This window comes from Orycteropus afer, unplaced genomic scaffold (genome assembly GCF_000298275.1).
Source record: "Orycteropus afer afer isolate SDZICR_OR568_19922 unplaced genomic scaffold, OryAfe1.0 scaffold00229, whole genome shotgun sequence".
Taxonomy (NCBI): Eukaryota; Metazoa; Chordata; class Mammalia; order Tubulidentata; family Orycteropodidae; genus Orycteropus; species Orycteropus afer.
In genome coordinates, this window is record NW_006921816.1 from 2,057,680 (window position 1) to 2,069,351 (window position 11,672).

At 39.3% G+C, this 11,672-nt stretch overlaps 1 protein-coding gene across 1 annotated transcript in view; it reads right to left on the minus strand.

The window, feature by feature from the left end:
* The window catches only part of DNAJB14 (DnaJ heat shock protein family (Hsp40) member B14), an 88,578-nt gene extending 77,925 nt beyond the window's left edge, over positions 1-10,653 (minus strand). Inside the window, exon 1 of the mRNA XM_007948858.2 lies at positions 10,521-10,653. Coding sequence (XP_007947049.1) covers positions 10,521-10,653 — 133 coding nt within the window. The remainder of the gene's footprint in view (positions 1-10,520) is intronic.
* Positions 10,654-11,672: the final 1,019 nt, after the last annotated feature.

The following is an 11,672-nucleotide window of genomic DNA, read 5'->3' on the forward strand; positions in this document are numbered from 1 at the left end:
TTTGTACCCATTCCAAAGAAAGGTGATCCCACAGAATGTGGAAATTATCAAAAAATACCATTAATATCACATGCAAGTAAGATCTTATTGAAGATAATTCAAAAACGGTTGCAACGATATATTGACAGAGAACTTCCAGAGGTGCAAGCTGGATTCAGTAGAGGGCATGGAACAAGGGATATCATAGCTGCTATCAGATGGATCTTGGCTCAAAGCAAAGAGTACCAGAAAGATGTTTACTTGTGTTTTATTGACTATGCAAAGGCATTTGATTGTGTGGATCATGACAAATTATGGATAACACTGATAAGAATGGGAATTCCAGAACACTTAATTGTACTCATGGGGAACCTGTACCTCAACCAGGAGGCTGTCGATTCAAACAGCAAAAGGGAACACTGCATGGTTTAAAATCAAGAAGGGAGTGTGTCAGGGTTGTATCCTTTCCCCATACTTATTCAATCTATATGCTGAGCAAATAATGCAAGAAACTGGACTATATGAAGAAAAGCATGGCATCAGTATTGGAGAAAGAATAATTAACAACCTGCGATATGCTGGTGACACAACTTTGCTTGCTGAAAGTGAGGATGACTTGAGGCACTTAGTGAGGAAGATCGAAGAATACAGTTTGCAGTATGGATTACATCTTAACACAAAGAAAACAAAAATCCTCACAACTGGACCTATAACCCGCATCACAATAAATGGAGGAAAGACTGAAGTTGTCAAAGATTCACAATGCTTGTTTCTACAATCAACACCAATGGAAGCACCATTCAGGACATCAGAAGACGTACAGCTCTTGGAAGCTGGCTGCAAAGGACCTCTTTCAAGTGCTGAGGAGCAAAGTTGACTCCTTGAGGACTAAGGTGCACCTGACCTAAGCCATGATACTTTTAATCGCCTCATCTGCACGTGAAAGCTGGACAATGAATAAGGAAGACCAAAGGAGAACTAATGCTTTTGAGTTGTGGTGCTGGTGAAGAATGCTGCAAGTACCATGGACTGCTAAAAGAACTAACAGATTATGTCCCGGAGGAAGTGCAGCCAGAATTCTCCTTGGAAGCAAGAATGTCCAGACTTCGTCTCACCTACTTTGGTCATGTTATCAGAAGGAACCATTCCTTGCAGAAGGATGTCATGCTTGGTAAAGTGGAGGGTCGATGAAAGAGGGAAAGGCCCTAAATGAGATGGATTGACACAGTGGCTGCAACGATGGGCTCAAGTACAGCAAGGATCATGGAGCTGGCGTAGGACTGGACAGTGTTTCATTCTGCTGTGCATAGGATTGCTATAAGTTGGACACAACTTGATGGCACTTAACAACAACAATGTAACAACAACAACACGGTATATTTCATATTCTTCACCAATACCATAATTCAAAGGCATTATTCTTTTTGGTTTTCCTTATTTACTGTCCAGCTTTTGCAACCATGGTTTGGGTCTGGCACATGTTAGCCTTTAAAGTGGCATCTTTCTCTTAAAAGTTTTAAAGAGACCTTTTGCAGCAGATTTGTCTAACACAATATGTCATTTGATTTGTTTTGGTTACCTAGTGCCGCTCTGACAGGAACATACCACAAATGGGATGGCCTTAACAAATAGGAGTTTATTTTCTTCCAGTGTGGAGGGTTTAAGTCCAAGTTCAAAGTGCCAGGCTCTAGGGGCTGGGTGAAACCCCCTCAACTCTGGGCTTCAGCTCTGCCTCTTGCTCCAGGCCCACTGAAGCTAGAGGCTTTTCTTTACTTAGTCAGCTGCTGGCTGCTAAGGCTGACAAGCCCAAGATTGTCAAGTAAAAAGGCACAGTCCCGATGTTACAAAACCACATGGCAAGCAATTCATTCAAGTCCACTGAAAGTCCCAAGGTTGTCAGAGCATGGCAGGCTGCTGAACAACAACATGGCTACATGCAGGGTTCAAGCATCCCATAAACTAGAGACCATTCCTCAAGGCTTCTCCTTGTATATAGGAAGCAGACCATATCACTAAGGCAGCTACTCAGCTGCTCACAGTAGATTCCACCATGGAGTTGATAACCAGTCTCATCATGGGGAATACTACATCCAGTTGCCCAGCCACACAACCAGGCCCAGCCAAGTTGACACACAAACTTAACTACCACAATTTCTTAACTGCTGCTCCCATGGTCATTGATCGCAGATCCAAGTAAAACAAAATCCTTAACAATTTAAATATTTTCTAAGTTTACCATGATGTTGCTTATTGGTCCAGTTGTGAGGATTTTTATTTTCTTTATGTTGAGGTTTAATCCATACTGAAAATTGTAGTCTTTGATCTTCACTTTCAGTAAGCAAGGTAGTGTTGTCACCATTTCATAGGCTGTTAATGAGTCTTCCTCCAATCTTCGTTCCGTGTTCTTCATATATTCTAGATTCCTGGAGTATTTGCTCAGCATATACACAGACAGAGTAAGTATGGTGAGGATACAACCCTAACACACACCTTTCTTGATTTGAAACCACACAGTATTCCCTTGTTCTGTTTGAATGATTGCCTCCTAGTTATGTACAGGTGTCTCATAAGCACAATTACGTGTTCTGGAATTTCCATTCTTCACAATGTTATCTATAATTTGTTATAATCCACACAGTTGGATACCTTTCCATAGTCAATAAAACATGGGTAAGCATCTTTCTAGTATTCTTTGCTTTCAGGCACGATCTACCAGGTTATCAGCCATGATAGCCCCACTTCTGTGTCCTCTTCTGAATCCAGCTTGAATTTTTAGAAGTTCTCTGTCAATGTACTGCTGTAGCTATCTTTTAATTATCTTCAGCAAAATTTTATTTGTGTGTGATATTAGTGATACTGTACAATAATTTCTGCATTTACTTGGATCACCTTTCTTTGTAATGGTGACAAATATGAATTTCTTCCAGTTGGTTGGCCAGGTAGCTGTCTTCCAAATTTCTTGGCATAGATGAGTGAGCACCTCCAGCACAGCATTTGTTAAAACTCCTCAATGGGTATTCCATCAATTCTTGGAGCCTTGTTTTTCACCAATACCTTCAGCACAGCTTGGACTTTTCAATACTGTCAGTTTTTGATCATATGCTACCTCCTCAAATGGTTGAATGTCAACATATTCTTTTTGGTACAGTGATTCTGTGTAGTCTTTCCATCTTCTTTTGATGCTTCCTGCGTCAGTCAATATGAAGCCATACTGATAAATACTAATAAATGTAGACAGAATGATGGAATTAGATAAGTATCATTTGGCTTTCATTAGAATAATTAATTTTTAAGGTAAGAATCATCAATAAGACGCTAAAAGGAGTTGGTGAAAAATTTGCTGAGGAATAAGATAAAGCATTTCCCTATAAAATATTTTTAAATTACAAAGGGGAAAACAGTACTTTATAGCGGAAAAATCTGACAGTTGCCAACTCAGTCAAGTGATCAAAGTTAACCTCACCAGTAAAGACCAAATCAACACATCTCCTGATATTTTACACTAAGAAAATAAATAAATAAAGATGCTATCTGGGGAATAATCATGCCAAATGTTTATGCATTCTTTTTTGCCATAATGGGCATAAGTGGGAAAAGTGGAAAAATCTGAAAGAAGTTCATGCATAACTTAACTAAATTTGATGGTTACACTGCAGTTACATAAAGGAGTCCTTGTCTTAGAAAATAAACACTGAATTACTTATGAGTAATGGGATTATGTCTACAAGTTACTTAGCTGGTTCAGAAAAACATAATATTAAAAAAAAAAAAAGCTAAGTATGGGTCTATATGTAGATAGAGGGGTGGTGGGGAGGAAGAGAGGCAGGGAAGAAGTGAAGAAGTAATAAAGCAAATGCAGTAAAATTTTAACAAATGGGAGCCTGAGTGAGAAGTATATAGGAAGTGTGAACTACTCTTGTGACTATCCTGTAACTTTAAGATTATTTCAAATATGAAAATTAAAATGAGTTGAGAATGGGGACAACATATGCAAAAACTTTTAAACTGTTTTCAATAATTACATTAGTGGGATAACAGTATTGGTAGTATCACTTTGAAACTATTATGTATATAATGTGCTGTAAAGATAATAAGTAATCATGACATAGTCTTTCATTCCCCATGCCCCCGAGAACCAGAATTACTACTGTGGAAGAAAGGAGACACAGACATAAGCTAGAAACTTTTAAGCAAAAACTTTTTAGTGCTTAATTAAAATTAGAAGTAATGTAAAAACTCATAAGCTGTTTTATCTTAAAAAAAAAAAAAAATCAAGTATTTCCTATTTCTGTATACTGAAAAAGCCCTGAAACAAAGACCAAACAAGCAGCCAGAGCAAGGTCCAGACTGTGATTCCATTTTTCACTAAAGGAAACCGGGAAAAGTAGATACAGAGGCATTTCAGCTAACAGGAAGAAATAATTTTTTAAAAATTGCAGAGCTACATATGGAATTGGTTACTTATATCTAGTGTTTACAGATGGCTACACAATTCCTTATGTATGCTAGTTATAAGGTATTTTTATGTACCCTTCCATACTCAGCACAAATATTATTTTTCTCCCAAGGTTCTGGATATTTACCATGTTGATACCTAGGTGTTGGCTATTCTGAAAGTAGGATTGATTGTACTGCTGTTTTAGATTTTCAACTGTTGTTATGCTGAAAATTTTTCTCCTTCACAATTTCATGCACAGGAATTCTGCCAAACAATAGCTGTGTGTGTACATGTGCTCACACCAAATACTCTTTGGTTTTGTAGCGTGAAAGTTAGGACAAGTCTGATTATTCAGTTCTGCCATCTTAAAAACGGAAGACCTTCAATGAGATAGATTGGTACCATGGCTGCAACAATGGGCTTGAACACAGGAATGACCATGAAGATGGCATAGGACCAGGCAGTGTTTTGTCCTGGTTGCTGAGTTGGAACAGACTTCACTGTACATAACAACAACAACAACATAATACATGAGATCTTATTTCTAATAATTGTTGTTGTTGTGTGCCATCGAGTTGGACCCGACTCATAGCGACCCCTCCTTGGGTTTCCGAGGCAGTATCACTACGGAAGTAGATTGCCTCATCTTCCTTCCGAGGAGTGGCTGGTGGGTTTGAACCACCAGCCTTCTGGTTAGCTGTCAAATGCCTTAGCCACTATGCTACCAGAGCTCCCATTTCTAATAATGGGTAGTATTAAAACAACAGTTGGGCAGAACATACTTTTTATAAACCAGAGTACATTTACTTTTGGTTTTGAATTATGTAGTCTTATTTTATGCATTTTCCTTCCAGACATATAATTTTACTTGGAGTTTTAATATTACACGCATTTAATTAAGTATATTCCATATCAAGGATAAGTGAGAAGTTAACAAAGTATTACAGCTTTTTACATAGGAAATCCAAAAGTGAAGAAATGCGATATGCTTTTATTTCACAAGTTTCTGAAAATGAGATTAACTCTAGTTTATAAGCAATTATTTTGTGCTCAAATAATAGTGACAGAAAAGAAACAAATACGATACTATCAACTTCAAGGCATCATCCAAATTTTTCTGCCAACGTTAAAATGAATGATATTCTTGCAACATTTAAGCTAATAAAAATTATCCTCAGAATAACTCTGTAATAATTACAGCTGAAAAAGATGAGATTCAGAAAATGAACAGAGAATGGAAGAAATTGAGTCATTATTATGTCCACAAGCACTTTATATGTCCCTTATAATGTAAGCTCCATGATGGCATGGATTTTGTCTATCCACTGAATCCCTAGCTCCTAGAACAGTGCCTGGCACTCAGTAACATATTTTCAGCAAATATCTGTTGGATAAATAAATTCCCACTTTACACATGAGGAAACTGACATTCAGAGAGATTATGCTACCTACCCAAGGTCATAAAACTACTAAATTATGGCTCAAATCCAAATTCAGTATCCTTTTTTCAACTATGATGTCTGAAATAGGTTGGCTATTAGCTTAAACTTGGAAGTAAATTTATAACCCTTAGCTTAGTGCTACAGGAGTAATTGTGGATGTATAACTAGTAACTATGACTAAATTTTAATTAAGTCAGAAATAGAAAATGGAATTATCTTAAAAGGAATATTATATAATATTCTAGAAGTATAATGACAGTTTAAAAGATTTATTTTACCTTTTTAAGACAAAAAGGAATAGAATTCTGAATTTATTAGATTTAAATTTTAAAATAATATAGCAAAAAAATAAAAGGTATGTAAAAAAGCAGCTAGAAATATTTGAGGTACATAAGTAAACCTTTTGAGGTCATTAATTTGTCCTCCTGTAAATATGGCACCAAAGTCTTGCTAAAAAATCTAATGCTAGATTTGAAGGCAAGTCTAAAATAGAAATAACTGTATCACTTGAATACTGTGTGTCAAGAGGACACTTACATACATATAGAATTTTTGTTATGTCTGTTAGGATATTACCTATATATTTATCTCTCAATGAGGGGAAAAAAATCAAAAGGACTACTTTAATGTGCAGATTGGGGAAAAAAAAAATAGAGATGCTGTGGAGTCAGTTCTAACTCATGATGACCCCATACCAGGGTAGTTGGGCTCTATAGGTGCAGACAGATGATACAAATTACACATGAGTTATCTGTTCATTAAAGTAAATCCAGAAGAGTCTTTTTTGAAGCTGTTAGTCACCATTTGATTCATATTACTATGATATTCTTGAAAACAATAAAAATGGAATTCTCTATAACTAAAAATCTATACTTAAGCCTCCCAGGCCCCCAATTAGTCTGAAACACTATAGTATTAAAATATAATATAGTGCATTAAAACAATAACACTGTATCCCTTTATAAAAATTTAAAACATATCAATAATTCAATACTGTATAGTTTGAAAAGTTAAAATGTAACTTACTGACAGCTGACACTACTTTCCCAGTATATACTTTCTATGTGGTAGCTATTCAAATATAGCAGTATTTTTAAACTTAAACTAAAAAACCAAACCCACTGCTGTCAAGTTGATTCCGACTCACAGTGACCCTCATTGGGTTTCCGAGGCAGTAAATCTTTATGGAAGTAGACTGCTCAGACTTGCTTGGAGTAGCTGGTGGGTTTGAACTGTCAACTTTCTGGTTAGCAGTCAGATGCCTTAGGCACTGTGCTACCAGAGCTCCAAACTCAAACTCATAAGTATGAAAATACTTGAAAGGTAAAAAATTCAATTCAAATCCACTGCAACATATAAACTGTAACATAATATTCTTAACTAAAAACATAGATAGCAACAAAGTCCTAGATTCATTTAGAGATCAGGTATTTGCTTAAGAAATCTTGCCAATTTTTTAAGTGTTTTATCTATCAGACTTCTTACTTTCTAAGCATAATGAATATAAAAATCCTAAAATGAAGCTATAATTTAGTCTTAAGTTTTTTCCACTCCTGTTTAAGAGTAGAAATCAAAATGCAATGTTTTCTTTTGCCAATTTTAGTAAGAAAATAAATCCATAGGAGCATTCAATCAACTTCTGCATTTGTTAAGAGTTTGGTGATAGCCCACAGAGCCCTGGTGGTGCAGCAGGAGAACCATGTTGCATTCTACTTCTGCAAAGTTTACAGCCTTGGAAAACTCTATGGGGCAGTTCTAGTATGTCCTGTAGGGTCGCTATTTGTTGGAATCAACTTGGCAGTCATGGGTTGGGTTTTGGGTTTTGGTGGTGCTAGTCTATAACAAGAACATTTCAGGGATAAAACTTTAAAATCATTAGAACTAATAGATTAAATTTCTTTCTAAACCAGACCTTTTATGAGGGTCTTACACAAATATTCTAGATCTTTTCTTCCCCTTAATTCTTGATTTATTTCAGTAAACATCTGAGAATGTTCCATGTAAAAATATTCTTTGCTAAGCATTTGTACCAACTTTATTTCAGCTAAGACTCACACTACCTAGGTAAGGAAAACTTCATTTTACATATAACTTAACAAGGCTGACAGAAGCTAAAAAACTTGCCCCTGTTGAAAAGGTTGTTAAGAAGTTATGGTCTGCATTTGTACTAAGGCTTTCAGACTATACCACAACTGTACCCTATTACTTTATTTGGTAATCACATACTGCTTTCCATTTGTACTAGTGACTTTCACACATACATTTTTAAAGCTTTCCTCTGTATGAACAGTCCTGTGTATGCTATATAAGTACATTATGTTGTTCTTTGATATTTTAGTGTCCATTAGCAGACTGATGAAAGTTGCTAGTATCCTAGAGGAATGACAGGCTGTGTAGGTTTGGGCAGGTTTTAAAAATTCTCATTCTCACAATTATAAAATAGATATGAAACCAAAATTAGTTTGCTTATTTTTAACACTTTACATATACAGTAAAACCTGCAAAAGCCAGAACCTGTGTAAGGCAGAAACCTATCATAGAAGAAAAACTCATATATTTTCCACTAATAAAGAACGACAGAAAAGGCTGCACCCTGCGAAAGGTGGAAAACTAGCAAGATGGGAAAACAAAGCAGTCCCAAAAAATTCTGGCTCTCATGGGGTTTCACTGTATTAATCCATTTGTTGTTACTGTTGTTGTTACGTGCCATCGAGTCAGATGCGACTCATAACGACCCCTCCTTGGTTTTCCGAGGCAGCATCACTACAGATATAGATTACCCCATCTTCCTTCTGAGAAGTGGCTACTGGGCTTGAACCGCTAGCCTTCTGGTTAGCAGTCAAGTGCCTTTAGGCACTATGCTACTAGAGATTCTATTAATCTATTTAGTCCCCATAAAATAGCCCTAATGAGACTGGTACATTACTGTCCCAATTTTATAGATGTAAAAGTTAAAGGCTAGAAAGTTGTCCGAGATTATAAACATTACAAGCTAGTATATGGAGAAGCCAGGCTTCAAAATCCCAGGCATTCTAATTTAAGTCTCTACTTGCTTAATGTCAAAATTGTCCTTTTAGGATAATGACTATATGAAATAATGTATTCATATAGTAAAAAAACTAAACAAAACAAAACACAGCTGTCATCCATTCAATTCCTATGCATGGCAACCCTGTGTGCTTCAGAGTAGAACTGTGCTCCACAGGGGGTATTTATTTCTGAGTAGGACTGTGCTCTGTGAGGTCTTCAATGGCTGCGACCTTTGAGAAGTAGATCACCAAGTTTTCTTCTGAGTTGCCACCTCTGGGTGGATTTGAACCACCAACCTTTCTGTTAGAACCAGAATTCAACTGTTTAAGCCACCCAGGGATTTCATTCATTGGTAGGTAAATTCAAAAATTAATTATTTTTGTCCCTTCCCTTTCCTGTTCTCTGTGATGATTGAAGGCAATGGAATAGAAGACTCAGAAAGAAAGCAAAGAGCACAAGGACTTCAACAATGTAAGGGAAAAAATTAAGCAAATAATAAAACAGATGGCCCCGCATAATTAAAAAATTAATAATTTTCTTCTTAACCTGTTAATACTTTGAAACTCAAGTGAAACAGTATCCTATTGGCAAAGTAATAGAACGTAATGGCTAAGGGCCTTTTGGAGTCAGACAGCTCAATTATTATTCTGACTTTTCCACTAGGTAATTACTGTGTGAGCTGTAGTGAGATATTTTTTTTTTCATTCATTCATTCATTCATTCATCAAGAAGTCTGTTTCTACACGGGTACACCTGGCTAAATGAATCCTCTAGAGCTACTGGGAAGAATAAATCAAATAATTCATATAAATTACATGGCACAACTCTCGGCATGTTGTAGGTGCTCAATAAATGGTGGCTATTATCACTTTGAAGAGTAGGAAAATGAACAAAGTGAATTCAACTAAAAGAAGTCCAGTACTCTATTCCTTGGTGATTTGCCTAATTTGCCAATAATTATGGTGTTATCAAATAAGATAGTATTTAGGCAAATCATTACTGAATCTAGATCATTCCTGCCAAATATGTGCTCCTCTCTTCTAAAGGAACTCTCTCTCTCCGCCAGAGAAAAACAATGTCATTTCAGGTATTTGAAAATGTTTGCTTTAAGAACTGTTTTCTACCCTAGAGGCAGCAGAACTTGAGATCTGTAAATTAACCACTAGAGTTCCCAGTTCCTTTCACTTCTTTAGGGGCCTAGGCCAAATTTGGGGTAAGGAAGGGTAGGAAGAGGACCAGATATCTAAGTAACCTAGATATAAAGAACCGCTCCGGTTAAAAAAAAAAAAAAGAGGGGGGGAACCTGGTATATCTCCCAGAAGGATAAGAGCTGGACACTAAGGAACACCTCGGATCCAGCAATCCCCGCCAGTCAACTGAGAGCCGGCAGCCCGCAGGCAGGCTGGGGCAGAAGGAGTCTTGGGCTGCCCATCCAGAGCCAGGCCCCGGCCTCCAGGGCCTTGAGAGGGGGCGGGGGGTGTGTCGGGCTGTTCTTCCCCCAGGCCCCGCGGCGGGGACCGGAGGACCTGGGGCCGTGTTGGCTCCCTGCAGGGGCGATGGTGGGGTTTGGGAAGGGCTTACACGATGGTCAGGGGATGAGGCAGGGAGGTAAGAGCGGCTAAGTTCCTCACCGCGGGCTGAAGGCAGCGGATAGAGCTTCTCGGCCTTCTGCAGGAATCGCTGGGCCTTCTCTCGGTTGCCGGCGTTCAGGGCCTCCCGGGCAATCTCGACACACTTCTCCGCCTCGTCCCGGTTCCCCTCCATGGCTTGTATCTTCTTCCGTTTCTTCTGGCAGCGTAGTTACGAGGGGCGGAAGCTGCCGCCGCCGCCGAGAAGGCAAGCCCAGACCCTGGTGGGGACAGTGCGGTGGAGAGGTAGGAGGAGCGCGAGGGACCGCGGCGGCGGCCCGAGTGCTGGACGGGCGGGCCTCGCAGCTCCGCCTCCTCACAGCGGCCTCCCCGCCCCCAGCGGTCCGCTAAGGCCCGAGTTGCATCCCTCCCGGCGGCCCCGGTACCGGGCTCTTGGGCCTGGGCGTCGGAGAGCTAGTTAGGCGGCCGGTGCGCAGCACTAGCATCAGGGCTAGCGCGAGCCTATCAACTCGGAGTGGGGGTGTGTAGGGAAGAGCGGAGCGGGCGATACTAGCCCGGCTGTCCAGCAAGGGGGTTTCGCCCCGGCGGATACCCCACCGCCGGCATTGGAAGCGCCGGTCCCCCGACGTCCCGGTACAGCCCTCGCAGACCGGAGCCTGCCTTCTGGGCGACCAGAACTAGATGGTACGGGGGCGTTCGTTTTCAGAAAAATTCCCAAGACTCAAAGGCCACGCCTCTGGGCCCCCTTAACCTGTGGAGGATTCGGTCGGGTGAGGACTGCGCGTCAGGCCCTACACGGTGCTTCCGGAACAGGTGTTTATAAACACGTTTAGAGTATCCTTTGACCCTAAATCTGGTGCTTTGTGCCTGTTACACATAGTCCTTTTGACCCAAATTCCATTAAATTGTCAATCAAAATGAGAAAGCAAGTGATTTAATTTGTATTATGTAATTTTTCCAGTGAAAAGCAGCAGGCAATTCTAATCCTTTAAAGGCAGGAGCCTGCCCCTTTCAGAAGGTATAACCATTACAGATTGGCCTTATTTTCCCTCTCCCATTTTCACAAGTTACCGCCTTGTGAATTACAGTACCATCATGTGGAGAAAGGTAAGAGTACTACTGTTTGGTGATGTATGCATCTGAATTTAAAAATTTTTGGCGATGTACTTACCAGCTTAGTCAAGATGGTCCTCC